This window comes from Schistocerca piceifrons, chromosome X (genome assembly GCF_021461385.2).
Source record: "Schistocerca piceifrons isolate TAMUIC-IGC-003096 chromosome X, iqSchPice1.1, whole genome shotgun sequence".
NCBI lineage: Eukaryota > Metazoa > Arthropoda > Insecta > Orthoptera > Acrididae > Schistocerca > Schistocerca piceifrons.
Window position 1 is genome coordinate 703,757,493 of NC_060149.1, and position 17,242 is coordinate 703,774,734.

Here is a 17,242-nt window from a genome sequence, read left to right on the forward strand (position 1 = left end):
CCGGGAAGGTGCTTGATGGTGAAGTATTGTCAAAACATTGCCAATTATGCACAAAAGTAGGTAGCAACAATGAAAAGTAACAACTGCATGAACACAACTGGGCGAGTAAGCAGACTATGGGTTACCTATGGTCCATAAACCGCTAGTACCTTTGAGACCTATAGTTAGAGCAATAGGGTCTCTCACCCATGAATTAGCTGGACACCTTGCCTCGCCGCTGAAACCTCATGTTGGTGGAACTGACAGTCATATTAAAAAAATTCATATCACTTCATCGATATTATTAAGGAAATTAGTGTGGGCCCTAATGATATCCTGGTCAGTTTTCATGTGGTGTCGTCGATTATCATGATCCCGGTGAATGAAGCGATCACTTGTATAGCGGACATTGTTCCTAGTGATATTTTGGCATTATTCAGACATTGCCTTACAACAACTTATTTTCAATATAATAATGTTTTTTATGAACAGATTGACGGGGTGGCTATGGGAAGTCCTCTTAGTCCAGCTGTGGCTAACTTGTTCATGGAGAATTTAGAACAATGGGCACTGCAAACAGCTAGAAAAGGACCAGCCAGATGGTATTGTTATGTAGACGATACATTTGTTATATGGACCCACGGGAAAGAGGAACTGGATGCCTTCCTGTTACATCTGAATTGTATTAATCCAAGAATTCAATTCACTATGGAAAAGGAAATCAATGGTCACCTGAACTTCTTAGATGTGACTGTAATCAAACGAGAGGATAGATCATTGGGTCATAAGGTTTTCAGAAAAGACACACACATTGATCGTTATCCGCAGAAAGATTCTACCCACTACCCAAGACATAAAAGAGGGGTGATTAAAACATTAATAGACAGGGTGCACAAAATATGTTAACCAGCTCACTTAGATGATGAGATTGAACACCTTAGAGCGACCTTCCAGAAGATTGGGTATTCGAACAGAGAGATAGATCGTGCACTACGCCCTAGACTGGCAACCAGGACGGACGAAGATAGACACCAACCCAAGGGGAAAGTGTTCTTACCATTTATCAGTAAGGTCACTGATCCCATTGGAAAAATTTTAAGCTAGTATGATGTGGAAACTGTTTTCAGACCCACCACGAAAATAAAAGTGTGTATAAGATCCGCAAAAGATAAGCGACATCCTCTAGCTACACCAGGTGTCTACAAAATTCCGTGCAGTTGTGGAAAGGTCTATATAAAAAGCACTCCGTCTTCAGGCCACAAGTGGCCTACCGGGACCATCCGACCACCATGTCATCCTTGGAAGAGGATGCGGATAGGAGGGGCGTGGGGTCAGCACATTGCTCTCCCGGTCGTTATGATGGTATTCTTGACCGAAGCCACTACTATTCGGTCGAGTAGCTCCTCCATTGGCATCAAAAGGCTGAGTGCACCCCGAAAAATAGCAATAGCGCATGGCGACCTGGATGGTCACCCATCCAAGTGCCGACCATGCCCAATAGTGCTTAACTTCGGTGATCTCATGGGAACCGGTGTACCCACTGCGGCAAGGCCATTGCCCAGAAAGGTTTATATAGGCACACCAAAAAGAAGCGTCAACACCCATCTGGGTGAATATAAAAGGAACTGCCGCCTCGGACATATTGATAAATCGGCTGTAGCGGAACGTGTTTCAGGAAGGTGATCATGAAATAAAGTTTAGTGAGACGTCCGTCATAGCAAAGACGGGCATTATTACGCGCGAATGTAGAGAAAGGCCATTGAGATTGCCAAACACTGCAATAATTTTAATAGAAAAGATGAAGGCATTAAGCTGGATAAGATATGGATTGCAGCAACAGCGTGACAATGAATTAATTTCAATTGAGAAAGCTGGCAATATCAGAGATCATAGCACAGCCGACGTCACGTGATTGACAACGGTGCCCTCTGGATGGCTTATATATACGGTGCTCACTCGCACTCTCATTGCAGTTCGCCAATTGCCCTCGGAGGATGCCTTCCGCAGTCGAAGGTGAAACGTCAGGGGAGAGTTTTATGTATGAATGATGTCATCTCAGCCCAGAAATGTTAAGTGATAACACCTGCCGAGGAAGTCTTCATTCTATGATCAGTACGGGCATCATTTTTCCACAAGGCATTAAGTGATGAGAAGCCACTACAAAACTTGTGTTCAACTGACTGATGCGAATACCACAAAGGTGAGGCAGAAGGAAGTGAATATACCCATAAAAACACCACCCCTGAAGCTGATGGAGCAGTAATAAAGCCAGTATATAGATGTCTAGAACATGCAAATCTTCTGAAGGAGTGTCCCACAGGAAAGTCAATACGTATAAGAGCCTTCCAACAATATTTTACAGACCAGGGTGCCCAAAAACATATCTGTGGGATCAAAAACACTGCATATTGGGATCAACAATGCTGTGATTACCTTCAATGATGGAAATGCAGGCATAATGAAGGTTCTAAAGCGATTTGTAACTCAGTCTGGCCGTAATACAGAAGCAATCCTAAAAGAACTGGACAGACAGTGAGTCTGCAAGGAAGAAATAATGGTCAAAAACATAACAGAAGCAGAAAGATTCCTCAGACGGAGAAAGAGACTGCATCTGGTTGACCCTCAAGAAGAAAGATTACAAAGCTGGAGAGTTTTTGGCTCTCTCTTCATTCAATACTGAGTTTTCCTTTACTTCAACTTCCAAGTGCGATTTCTAACGAACTACCTTTTTTTTTGTTTCCCATTACCTCACAAAGTACTAAAGCTAAAGCTCTGATATTTTTATCACTTATTTACAGTGGTCTTATATTTATGTGGATATACAATGGTAGATACAGCAGTTTTAACTTAATCATACACTTTTTTTAAAAAAATATCTTGATTCCTAATGAAGTTATACCTGACATCAGTAAATGTATAAGATATGTCTATATATCCTGGCAAAGTTTTGTTTTATTACCTAGGATAGCTCCTGAGAAAATGGAACATAAGTATGTCAAATTTAACATTATCAAGACAGGGCATTGATACTCCACCTAAGTAGTATACCTATTCCTGAGAGCCACATTGGCTACAGACTGCTCTTTGCTGTTCTTTATGTATTTTGTTTTCACCCAACAGGCCACAGGACTTAAGTATTCAACAGTTATTTTTCATACTGGACAAGGTATAAAGTACAAACAATATTTTTTGTGAAACTTCCTGGCAGATTAAAACTGTGTGCCCGACCGAGACTCGAACTCGGGACCTTTGCCTTTCGCGGGCAAGTGCTCTACCATCTGAGCTACCGAAGCACGACTCACGCCCGGTACTCACAGCTTTACTTCTGCCAGTACCTCGTCTCCTACCTTCCAAACTTCTCATTCTGGAAATATTTTTTGTATTCTAGAAAATTCTAGACATGATACTTCAAGAAACTGAACATGACTTACCCTTTTTGGTACACGACCAGTGGCCTACATCCACCACTCTGATTTTTGTTCCTTTGTCATGTTGTGTCCCCATAACTCATTCACATACTGGTGCACAACATCAGTTGGATTTTCTTAAATACTCTAATCATTGCTAAGAAATGCATTTTTGTATCTGCTCCTGTTCAACATTTAACAAATGTGTCATATTTTACACAACTTTCCTCTAGGTAGTTCTTCATGCAAAACATACCATAATCATCATGAAATGTCTATGGTGTCAGCTATGTCACTTTAACTGCTGATTGTCCAGCGCTATTGTGCAGTTTCTTCATGTTCTCAATGCCACTTGTGGTTAAAACATCGTGAACATGATTAACCTTCAAGGGATATATGGTCACACTTGATTTAGCAGGCAATTTCCTACTGCTAAAATTAAGAAGATTCCTCATAACACTGTCAGCTTTGAATACATCAACTACTCAAAACAAAATTTTGCTATCTCATGATATCCCTCCCTGTTTATCCATTTGAACTAAGCACGAAACAAATTTTGAAATGCCATATAAATGTATTTTGCAATAAGTGCGAAATTTAACATTTTAATGAAAAACTGTTGCAAACTAACAAAATTGATACCAATGTCATCTCTGTGGCAGGCAACGAACTTTTCACACTGTTCTCATATAAGGTTTTCTGCAAATTATGTGAATTTTACCCACTGTAGTGAACATTTATGACTAACTGTGGACTGATACTACATGTTCCACCAAGGGACAGTGTATCTCGAGTCTACCTACAGACTGATGGACATCAGCATCAGTAAATCATGCAAGTAATGTATCCCGTTCTGTCCTGCACACTGCCTTGGTGCTCAAAGCTAACTAGCTAGCTAACTGGCTCAGCAACAATCAGTTTGCTCTTTTTATGATTCATCTCAGTGAACTACTCCCAAGGGTTTCATCTGATACACAGATACAGATGGAGAAATGGTTAAACGTAATTTATCAACCACCCCATTGAGCAGTACCTATGACGACATGGATCAGTGTAAAGAATAATCCTACCACAGGGCGTTAAGTGTGTACTACTACTACTTTATTTACAAGACAAAAATATTCTCAATGTGAGTCACTGAGCAACTAAAATTTCTCAACTTGGTGAGATTCAAAATGAAATTAGCACGATAAAAATCAGAAAATGAGCGGAAGTTGCAAACCTCAAACAACTGTGTTGCAAAACATAAATTTAAGAGGTTCTCTGTGAAGTGTTCTTTACATGGTGAGTAAAGAGAACAAAAATTACCCTAGATGGAGAGACTGGTGGTGGAAGTAGTGGTGGTTTCATTCAACAGCTTATGACTCTACGGGCATTAGAACAGTTTACACTAACTTGCGGCCAATAAAATTGCCTTCCCGTTTCATGCAGATACTTGCTGCATTTTCAACAGACTATATGGCCCTTGAATGACAATTGTATGCCAGCAACGCTGAGGTTTACAACTCACCGAGTTATTTATGTACGGCCACAGTTCAATGTTGCCGAGGCCACTAGTTAGATGCTCCTGCAATTTAAGTGAACTGCATGTTTATATAAATGTAACTTTTCCACTCTTCATAATAATATTGACTTCAACATTGCCTTCTCCTCTCATCTAATTCCTGCAAATCAGTTCCCATTGTGTCCTTACATGCAATCACTAATCTGATAAAACTTTTCGTGTCAGTAGTTTCAGTGGCTGCCTGGTGCTTGCCCTGCAATTCTACAACTTGTCTAAAAGCAACCATTTCTACAAGCAGCATCCCACTTCATAGAATGAGGTGAGTGAGAAGACTAATGAGAGTGATTTATCATCTACCATTTTTTTTTATTTTGTCAAACAACAGTATCCCCTTAAAAGTAGTTAACTTCAGCAGCTACAATCTGACAGTCATCATTCCCAGTCTTGGAAGCAGTGCTGAAAGGCTTCAACTAGTACGGACTTTAACACATCATTCACATTCAAAAAGAATGTTCTCCAGAGTCCCAAAATGATGTTCTTTTAAGACATTCCTCTGTTTTGGAAAAAGGAAAGTCACAAGGACTCATATCCGGTGAATGGGGTGCTGTGGGACAACAGGAATGCCTTTTGAGGTCAAATTTCTGATAGAAGTGGCTGTGTCACATGGGGTGTTGTCATGATGGAGCATCCACTTGTCTGCAATGTCTGGTCTCATTTGATTCACCTTTTACCTGAGTCTTTCAAGGGCATCTTTGTGAAACACTTAGTTGACAGTTTGTCCTGGGAGAATAAATTCTTTATGAACAATCCCCCTTCCGGCAAAAGCAAATCAGTGTTGTTTTCATCTCTGATTTGCTCATTCAAGCTTTGTTTGGTCGAGATGTCTCAGTGTGTCACTCGTCACTTTTCTGGTCTGTCTCAGAATTACACTATAAAATCCAAGAGTCATCATCCGTGATCACACGACTGAACCATTCGTGGACACTGGCAATTCTCTCAAGAAGAACATCATACATGTTTCTTCAACTGACCTGCTAACTTGTGAGGTTTCTTGGCACCATTGTGGCATAAACAACACACATGCAGGACTTTGGTCAAAATTTGATGCACAGTGAAAGTCAAAAACTTTAACAGGCCACCCATCATCCTTATTGTTAAACATCAGTCTCATCACGCAAGAGGGCGCGCGCAATCGCGCGCACGCGCACACACACGACATTTTTGTCTGTTTTTGAAGTTTAAGGTATCCCTGTGTACGTTCATCTTAAACATGTTTCCGGTCTTCCAAAGATTGTTTGTGCCTGTGAAAAATTTGTGCTCTTTATAAGTAATGTTCCCCATAGTTCTGTTTCCAATTTTCAAAGTTCACATTCACAGATTCCCCAAGTTTAACACAAAGCTTGATGGTGTAACATTGCTCCAAATTCCACTATTCCATTTTTGCAACACACAACAAACACACTACTTCACAGATAGCTCTCTCAAAAATCACGTGGTGGCTATACAGAGCTGCAATTTCGGTTGAGCATCTGTAAGGGTCAACACACCTGTCTTCAGAAGCAGAACAACATGGCGTTGCCAGATTGCTCGCAGCGTTGTCAGTCTCATTACTATTCTCACATCTCTTGTAGTTTCTGTGACTTCAGAGTTCTTGGAATGCCTTGCAAATCTTTATGAATATGAAATGTGATAATTTTTCAAATGATCTGCAAGTTCTTTTCATTAATAAAAATATATTTTTGTGAATATTGAAAGCTCCATTACTATTCTTCCGATATTTTCGACAGTTATTCTTAGATAATAAGCCAATGTTTTTACTATGGGGTGAATAGTGATTACTCTCAAATTATTTACCCAAATAGCTGGCAGAAAAAAAGAAACCTTTTCAACTCCTCTCAGAGGACCAAAATATTTTTTTATTACATAGAGGTTTTCCTCAAATGGGAGTTTTGCCAGAGTTCATGAAAAGAGCGACGGATAATCATAACTCAATCATGTTTAGGTGACATAAGTACTACTTAATTACAAATACCCTGAGCCACAAACTTACATGCAACTAATAGACAATTCCTATACCTTTCACCGAACGTATCTCCCATTTTTTCTTTATTTAAAGAAATCTTGTTTGTTTTTCCTATCAGCCTAGTGTAGTGAAAGAAGTTGTCACTCCAGCTGGATGATATAAATTAGAATCAGTTCATCTACATTGAAAGTGGAATAGCGACTTCTGAGAGTTATCAATTCCTTGGACAGCAGTAATGAAACTTGACAAAATGTCCTCTTTTTCTTCTTTTGTAGTCCTCGTTGTCATTGCCAGCTCCTACCTGTGTTCCTCCATAAGCATTTTGCTTGCATCAATCTCTGGTATAGAAGTCAGGACGTTATCATCACAACAATGTCCATGAATGTTAAATTTTCAGAAATACCAGTTTGTTGCTCCATTCTTCTTCTGGAACAATGTCGTCTTCAACAGCAACTGGCATACCACAGACCCCTTTGTGAAACAAGTTAACACAGTCTGTTGTGTTACAGAATGGCAGGCACTAGCAAACATATGCATAGCAGCTGTAACAGTGTGTTATATTCAGGTCCAGAGGCTGCAGATGACTCTTGCAGTTTTGAGGAAGGAACACATCATTTACATTCCTCAGAATGTATGGTCCCTTGGGATGTACAGAGCATAGGCCAATAATAAGTCCAATTCCCTCCTGCTACTCCATCTTGGCATCTAAATGCCTGAAAAAGTAGTAAAGATTTCTGACCTCTGCAGGGTTTGCTGTTTTACTCATCAGTACAAATTCGTGTTTTTATATTTTGGATACACCCGGGAATTAATAGTGGAGGCAACTTTTAACTTCCATCACTACTTGCACACAAAATTGACGTCGCCCTTTCTTTACCTTTTTTACCTCTATGAAATTTTTCTCCCTTAATGGAATATGATTTAGCAGGAAGGATATTATAAAGAACATCAGTTTCATCAGCACTGAAAATGTATCTGGGCTCATAACCTTGTAACAATCATTACAATGTAATGTTCTTCCAAAAGTTTACACTTTCTATGACTTGAGCCTCTGTTTCTCTACCTAGACTTAGAAACAATAGATCAATATTTTTTTAAATTTTTTTTATTCATTTATTTATTTTTTAAAGAATGATTCAACCAGCTGATCGATACACTGAAATTTTCAATTTTCATCTGCAGAGCGATTTCACAAATTTTCTCCTTAGTATGTTTCTGCTTATAGGAATGCTTCCATTTCTCAGTCCTTTAACTGACATTACTGAATGTATATGTACAAATGTTCCTCCTTTCTGGATCCATAGGAATCTATAATTCAGCATTTAAGAAAGCTTCCTTATTTTTGAATATGCCACACAATGTAGACGGCGTTAAATCTTATTTCTCCTCCATGTCGGAAATGTGTGTTAAGATTGTCATCGATGTCATGGATGACCAGCAGCTTTCTATGTTTGGAGGTCATAACTCCACAAAAGTAAAACTGATAATTTCTGTACTTCAGTACACAAACAACTACACTTTTCATGCTTTGTAGTTCATAGACTCAATGACTGACATCATATCAAGTGATGCAAGTCACAAAGAAATATATTTCCAATTCGTTGGCCAATATAGCTGCAAGGGAAATTGAGTTATTGACTAAGATCTGCGTAAATGTCAACCAATTGAATAGATTACCATTCACTGTGTCACACGATAAACATGTGGCCTGTTTGAAATAAAACGTAAAGAAATCAGAAACTCACTTGAACATGTAAGGCATTACACAAGAACTGTACTTCAATTTGCAAAATATTTAATGTTTATTCCATAAAAGCAGGGTTCATTAAAAGTGGGGAGAGATAACACTGTTCTTATGGGAGTTTCACCAGACCGATGGAAATATTTGTTAAAAGTGGGATTTCCTTAAAAGCAATTTTGTTAATGTAGGATTTTACTGTATATGATTATTTGTTGCTATTATTTTCCCCATCAGAAGTTAGGTAAACTTAAGCCCACTAGCCAATAGATTTTAAGTCTAATTGAGTGTAATTCAACTGGATGCAGCCCATCTCAAAAATCAACAGTTTTAACCCAACCAGTGGTGGTGGTGGTGAATGAACTTTTGACAGTTGTTATATTGTGGGGTGAAGTACATGTCAATTAGATACACAGTGAATAAGAACTATGGTTTTGAAATGTGCCTGCGTACTCATACACTACAATTACATAGAAGCTATTACAGAAGTCATGATTTCTACCTCATCTGAATATAACAATCCAAGTCATTGACAAGAAGCTGTCATAAAAACCTGTAACAATACTCCATCATCCTCACTTATTGAAGTAACTCCCTTCTTTCCTAAAGGTGCAATGTTTAATATGATTGAACAGTTTTATACAGCAGCAATCTTACATTAACTAGCATTTGAAACATGACAGTGGCAGGGGAAGGTGGAACCTAACCAGGATAATACCTCAACAGATTTTCTTTGGAGTAGACGGATACATCCACCTAAAGAAGTCTACATTGGACACTTTCATGTACTAAAAGACATAACCCAGAAGGAAAATTTTGATAATCTTGATGCATGTTCTCAGTTATGTTTTTGCCTTTGTCGAGCACAGTAGAATCAAATACAAACAGAAAATAAACTTTTTCTCTCTCTCTCTCTCTCTGACCATCTCACGATGTTCATTACAAAAATATACCTTGCAAAACGCTCAGTTCACATGACAACAAATAATCTCAATTCAGACATCATTGGGACAAGACTTGACAATAGTCCCACCTACACGTACTAACCAGTGTTTGGAACTGCACTGACTTAAGAGGGAAACAATATTTGCATAATCTTAACAGAGAAAATCTATCTTAATTACACACATAAGCACCCACTAGCAAAACATCCTTGTTTCTGAATAATGGAGTCAAGATGTTTATCCAATATACTGATTGGCACCAACATATGAACTGAATTTAATTTACTGGAATGTTTTGATAGAAATCATATCAAGTGCTTTTTCCCCCATGGCTCATTGCACTGAATGAATATGTATCTAAAATAGAAAGTTCCGCAAGGGTTCTGTACGAGTATGTCAACAATAAAGATAAATTATTACAACTCTTTCTTCTTTAGTGGAGATCTGCAATTTCAATCTTACAGGTGCTACTACATAAAAAAAGCTGCAACCACCATCACAAAATCAAACCCACGAGTTAAAGATTTAAATTATTTTTACATTATACTTACTTCCAACACTATACATTTAAAATAAAAAGGAGTGGAAGAATAAATTTAAGATTATGCAACACTGAGAACGAGAAATTTCAATCACTATTGTTGAGTAACAGAAATGAGCTTTTTTATTTCATATTTACGTAGGAAAGAAACTGATCACAATAATGTCACTTCTGACGTTCAGCAAATAAGCCCAAAGCTTACTGAAACACTGAGACTAATCAGCCACAATAAAAAGGAACATCAATTCAGAATCCTAAAAAATATTTTTTCGGGTGAATAAAAATATTCAGCTTCATGTTTACGGAACATTTCACTTGAATACAACAAAAAAATCATCCAACTTAATTCAACATGCTGACGCAATGACAGTTCAATACAGAGACTGAAAAAATCAGTATCATATACAGCAAACGAATTGTCTACTATAAGAACAATTCTTTGATAGCAGCTGTCTCTTTTAAAGAATCAGTTTAAATTTGAAGTGCGCTGCACCATAGATAATTTCAGTTCCTTTGTAGCACAAGAGATCTGCTACACACAAACCACACAACATAAGTTTAGCACTTTCACTGCAGGGCAAGATTAGGACTGTAGGGTTATTAAACACCTAGAGCACAGACCTGGAGGAAGTCTAAAGTAGATGCTTCTGAAAACTTACTAACTTATGAAACAGCTAATATGTGAATAGTTCCAAACACTACAGTTTGTCAGAGTTCTTGAATGGAAATCATCATTTATTCCAGGGTTTCACTTAACACTTCAACTTGAGTATATCTTTTAATTAACTGAAATCACTTGAACAACACTTTTATTCAAGACTGCATTGAAGTTCATTATTTCTTCAGTCTCTAGAGAGATTTTCAACACTGCCGTATGTATAATCACACAGTAACTACAAAAATGATAAAAATTAAAAAGAAACTTCAGTTCATACCAACACCAAAGACACAGTTGTAAAGTAAGAATATTACTCAAAGTGGCAAAATTTTCTGATGTGGCCATTTTATGTACAGTACATCATCTTTTACACATCATCATGATATTGCTCACATGAGCAAGTTTTACTTAAGAATCTAACAGAATAATTGCTCATATTTAACAAAGGAAAAAAACAATACACTCCCTGCAATTTTGCCTGAAAATATCAGTTCTTTTCCTGGTTATCTTAATGCAAGAAGCACACCAAAACCAAAGTTCACAAGTAAAGGAGGCATCTTAACTGTTTTTTCCTCAACATCATTAACACCTCTATAATTCTATGCATTAATTGTCAATATCTTGATTTTCTCTCAAGCTAGTTGCATACACATTAACTCAGCTGAATAGTACTTTGCTCAAAATTACATCTGAGTGGCATACAGCTCTGCAGACAAACCTCACTGGCCGTTCCTTCATTTCCAATATGCTGTTTTCATTTTCAGTAAGTTTCCTAGAAATGTTATCCCATTTTCAAATCATTACAGCACCCACATTTCATTAGTTTTCACTGCCTTCTTTCTCTGCAATTATCAATTTGTAATGCCATAAGCTCGGTATTTTACTTGGCAACCATAATGATAGCAAACCACATAAGATATACTGAACTTTACTCTTGACACTTCATTATTTCCAAACTTTTTCAATATTTGGCTCAGCAATCTAATAACAATTAAAAATCTCAAATACGATAATACTTTGTTTCATACAAGTTTATCTTACTAATTGATTCTTATTACATATGGTAAAATAATCTTTTTTCACAATAAACGAACCCAGATCACTTGTGTAAGTATTTCTCGATTCTTGCTCAAATACACAATATTACATCTTCCATAATGAAAATACTCTAAACATTTCCTTCAACAAGCATTTTATAAGTTCAAGCACAGCACTTCCTCCAACTTTCACACACATCCCACTTAATACAAAGCAAGAAGACGAAAAATGCATCCATAATGTACTACTGTATTAATGTAACGTAAAACATAATACAGAGTGAAAGCCGTAAATATTCCACATTTAATGTGCACAAGTAATTCCACAACCTTAAAGTCATGGCTTCATGTTCCTTACTGACATATTTTGTGTAATGCAGTCCACTTCCAATTCCATGATGAATTTGTATCAGTATTTTTGTTTCCTGCAACATCTGCACTTGAAATACTTGGAATGCTCTTGGTTTACATTTCATTTCACTGAAAAGCTTTGCCACACTGGTGCTTGACACAAATCGGCACTACTGATATTTCAGAGATTATAATTACACCATCCACTTCCTCACTGCAGATTAACTGGGCAGCTGTCAGAGTGCAATTTTTATTTATTTTATTTATTTTTTTACTTTTATGGTAATGTAACGTCACAGGCTCAGTGCTTACTATATGCAGATTGTGACAAACGACAAAAATACTGCATTTCCTGTATCACAGCATAAGCTGGTTAGAATTACACCATCAGTAATGATAGTAATAATTATAATAATAATCAAAATAATAACAATAACAACAGAATTATTATTTATTCTAAATGGTCCCAGCATGCTGTTTAATAATTCAGTGTCTCTGTAATAGCTGAATACTTTTTTTAATACAACTGAATGTTTTCTGTCCAAAAAACCATGACTTATTAGGAAAAAAGCTTGAAAACTGCTACACCAAAACTGATAAACTCTGCAACATATCAAACTTCCAAGAGCACTCTGTACAAGAACGATATGCAAGTAAATATTTCTGAATGAAATTACTTCACAAAACGTTCAGTCAGATGTACTTGAGGGCTTTTCTTCCTTTCGTCCATCAACTGGCAGTTTTTGATCTCCCTGACTGTGCCCCAGCCCAGCACTGGATTTAGGTTTACCATTACCACCACTACCACCTGTGTTACTGTTCTCACATACTTTGCCCTCAGAATCACTACTTGATTTCCCATCACTGTTTTCCACTGCAAGACCTGAAACCAAAGTAGCTGTTATAAAAACACGAATGTCTAACTCTATCAGTTCAATACTTAATAGGATAAGCACATCAAAGTTTTTCAATAAATAAAAGAGAGAAAACCATTTACACATCTGAAACAGTACCCATACTTTTTATAATTTGTATTAGTATATCTCTAAACATATACCACAATTGCAAGTTGCAACACGATCTACATTTTGGAAATGGCATTCGGTGATATACTTAGTGCAACAATATAAAATTGACATCTAAATGGTGAAGGACTGTAAATGAAACAGTATAAACAAAGTAATATTCTTATAGTGGGAAAGGGGCAAAACCATGTTTAGGATTATATGGAACATACTGGATGAACCATTAAGGTTTCAAAACTAGTAAGTTGCATTTTGCAAATTTATTTGAAAAGGGCATACTGTGCTACAAAACTTGTAAATAACAATATGGGTTTTTAAACTCCCTCCATTTTCTGAAATGTGGGACACTGCCAAGTGACAATACTACAGAAAGTAGTTTCAAACAGCAAAGGGAACATGGTGCCTTTATTCCAGAACAATAACTGTACAATATTTCGGTTAGGAGACATTCTATAGCTGTTACGTAATTAAAAAATAAAATAAAATAAAACAAAAATAAAAAATGCATTTCAACCATCAGCTATTTTTATTTGAACCTTAACATCTACCGGTTTCAGCCATGAACCATCTTCATGGGATATAAGGCAAAGGCAGATCAGGTGAAAATAAAAATCAGTTACTTTTCTGGTGAATACAAAATCCAGAATGTCATAACAGGTGTAAGGAAAAGACACAACTTGTTCGATAAAAGTCAGAGAGATATACTCAACATAACAACAGTTAATGTAATGACGTAAAAAAAGAGACATATTTTTGTACATCATTATGTTAACTTTTCTTACGATTAGCACACCTCTATCGGATTTTTGTGGAATTTGGTGTTCTTTCCTTACACCTATTATGAAGTTTTGGATTTTCTATCAGGCAGAAAAGAGAAGATTTATATATTCACCTAATCTGTCTTTGGCTTATATCCTGTGGAAATGATCCACAACAAAAACTGACAGATATTAAGGTTCAGATAAAAGCAACTGATGCCCAAAATGTGTGTGTGTGTGTGTGTGTGTGTGTGTGTGTGTGTGTGTGGTTTTTTTTTTTTCCCCCAAAATAACTGTCCACAATGTGTGAAATTAACATCAACTACCAAATACTTGGTATCAAAGTTCAATAATATGTACCTTTCAGCCAACATTATATGACGTCATTTCTTCTTGCTAAAACATAACAAAATTTCATACAAAACTGAAGAAAATTAGCTCACATTTTAAAAGAATATACAATTAATGCCAATATAAGATAAACAATATTGTAACTCACTTTCAATATGAGCAATATGCTTATAAAATATTTGAATTACAATCTAAGAGAAACCATTACCAACATAATGAGCTTTCACTTTACTTAAATAATTATTTCCGAAAACTGTAATAAGTTGCAAGCTCTAAAGCACATTTAGAAAATTGTTGAAAATTTTACGTTTTAAAATCCGATATGAAAGAACTGGTTTGATCTGTTACTTAAGTATTTGTAATCATGATTATTCAGGAAACTATGGGAAGAAAGATTAAATCTCAATAACCCATTAACATAAAAGTCATTGGAAAGAGTACACAAGGTCATTTGGAAAAAAAAAAGACTAGAAAGGACATCAAACATGGAGTTTTTGAAGGACAGTTCTAGAATTAATTTGTATCGGTTTAGAGGAAACACGGATATCATAAAATGGTTAGCTGACAGGTATCTGAATCCCATCTCACCCCTACTGAATTTAAGTCCAGTCTATGAACCAGTATCACCTCACTCAGTACGAAACAGAACCAAAGCAGACATTTTGCTATAAATTATCAACAACATTCAAAACAACATCATTAATACTATTTGCAGAAACAGTAGAGATGTTCAGCTCAATCAAGTGTGCAACTGTGTGGCATAGCAGATTGATTCTTGCATCTGTTACGTTTTTCTGCTCCCATAAATAACTTTTTTTTTTGTTTCCAATAACCTCAAGATCCTATTTAGATATAATGTCACTTAAATTTATTATTCAGGTTCTCATTACGGGTGTACTGATTCCATTTGTGAAATTAGTTATCATTGGTGCACTCTTAATTAAAAGTTACTGTTAACTGAACTTAGCACAAATATTTGCTACAGGCAAAAGCCTGTGAGCTAATCAGCATAATTCCATAAAGTGACCCATATCATTTAGAAGTTTAGCATTCCCACTTTACAGGAAACTATTTTACATTACCTAGAACTGATTATCTTCTGCAATAATTATACTTGAAATTCATAAGTAAGCCCCATGTTTTATTGCAGGTTTCATCAGAACCATTGTTAAGATTCTGAACTTTGACATTATACCTTACTTTTTCTATACAGTATGACCAACAGCACAATAATTAATGATTTCACGAAATTTGCTATAATTTGCATAATGGCGGTGATTCACATAAAGAAGGAATTCACATTTTAGAGTTAAAATAGTCCCCACATATTTTTCTAAATTTGTAACCAGCAACATTTTCTGTAATCCAAAATTTTATTGGTTCTTGTAGTTAATAAAGAAACAGTAAATTCAAGCCTAGCCAGTTTTCAACATATTATGCAGTTTTCAAAATAACAGTTTGTTCCTATGCCCATGTATAAGTAGTCAGACGTCACCCAAAATTGACAATCCGTGGTTTGAGAGCTTAATGAGCAACATCTATGATGGATGCGATCTCGTCATTCACTTGCACCACAATTGTAAGTGAAAGTACGTGAACAGACTAACAGAACTCAGGAATTTTAATATGCAATTTCTTTGAAGTGATACCTGCAATCTCAATTAAAAGACTTTATAAAATTGAATTGTGATGTGACCAACAAGTTCTGTGAACTATAACTGTAAACAGGTTGGGCGCTATTGTTGGACTTACTGAGAATTGTGTTATGGACAAATTTAAGTGAACTACCGGAGTGTAATTGTCTTTAACAGGACTGTGGTAAGTGAGAACTGTGACAGTTTCATATAAATGTGAACTGTTTATTTTGTGCCACAATAGAACAGTCAACTTTGTCAGTGTAATTTTGAGTGTTGATTCCGGATAAATGCACTAATAATTTTTCGTAGTGTAAAAGCTGATCACCACACTGAACTCTTAAAGGAATAAAAATGTGTTTGTTAGTGTCATCTAAAGTATGGTATCATGTACATCAATGAAGGAACACCATCTCATGCTCATTCAGACTTTCAGCTTCAAGAGGATTCAGGTTAGCTCCACGAAGGAGAGACTATTAAATCCAAGTCAGTTTCATCAAAACTGGAACAACAACAGTGTTTTTTTTCTCTCAACTATGTGGCCCACATTACACCAAATGATATTTTACATCTTTTTTGTATTGCTCCAGTGATGAAATTTACATGGACTGCATGAAGTTATAGTCAGAATTAATTTTTCACTTACCCAAAGTACACAAATAGTTCCGCTGTGCACTGCAGTGGATATTTTGTAAATGCACAAGAAATAAAATGTGTGGGGTTCACATGTTGTGAAAAAAATACAAGCTTACTAAGTATTGGACCAGTTTTGTGAATGGATTCAAAATGACCTTGCAGACAGAACTCAACACATCATTCTCAATCGAACAAAAGAGACAGATTTAAAGCTAATTTCTGGAATATCCAAGAGTGTGTGATAGGGCTGTAACAGTTCACAATATATATCAATGATTAAACAGAAAATGTCAGAAGCTCTTTAACACTGTTTGGAGATGATGTTGTTGTCTGTAAGAAAACACCAACACCAGAAGACTGTATTGGGTTGCAGAATGATCAGCAGGGGATTGATGAATGGTGGAGACTCTCACTGTTGACTCTACATGTAAATAATGTAAGATATTGCCCATACATGGGAAAAGAAATGCACTACTGTACAACTTCACTATCGATGACAAATTGCTGCAAACAGTCTCCACCATAAAATATCTAGGAGTAACTATCCATAGTGACCAAAAGTGGGATGATGACACGAAACAAGTAGCTCAAAAAGCAGATGCCAGACTTTAGATTCACAGGAAGAATCTTAATGAAATTTAACTTATCCACAGGTG

The 17,242-nt window shown here is 36.4% G+C and overlaps 1 protein-coding gene and 1 pseudogene across 2 annotated transcripts in view; both read right to left on the reverse strand.

The window, feature by feature from the left end:
- Positions 1-1,420: 1,420 nt before the first annotated feature.
- LOC124723966 lies at positions 1,421-1,538 on the reverse strand (annotated as a pseudogene).
- An 8,695-nt stretch (positions 1,539-10,233) lies between these two features.
- The window catches only part of LOC124721518 (protein PRRC2C-like), a 244,063-nt gene continuing 237,054 nt past the window's right edge, over positions 10,234-17,242 (reverse strand). For both annotated transcript variants that reach the window (XM_047246536.1, XM_047246535.1), the window contains one exon: positions 10,234-13,065. In XM_047246536.1, the coding sequence (XP_047102492.1) occupies positions 12,872-13,065 (194 nt within the window). In that variant the 3' untranslated portion in view covers positions 10,234-12,871. The remainder of the gene's footprint in view (positions 13,066-17,242) is intronic.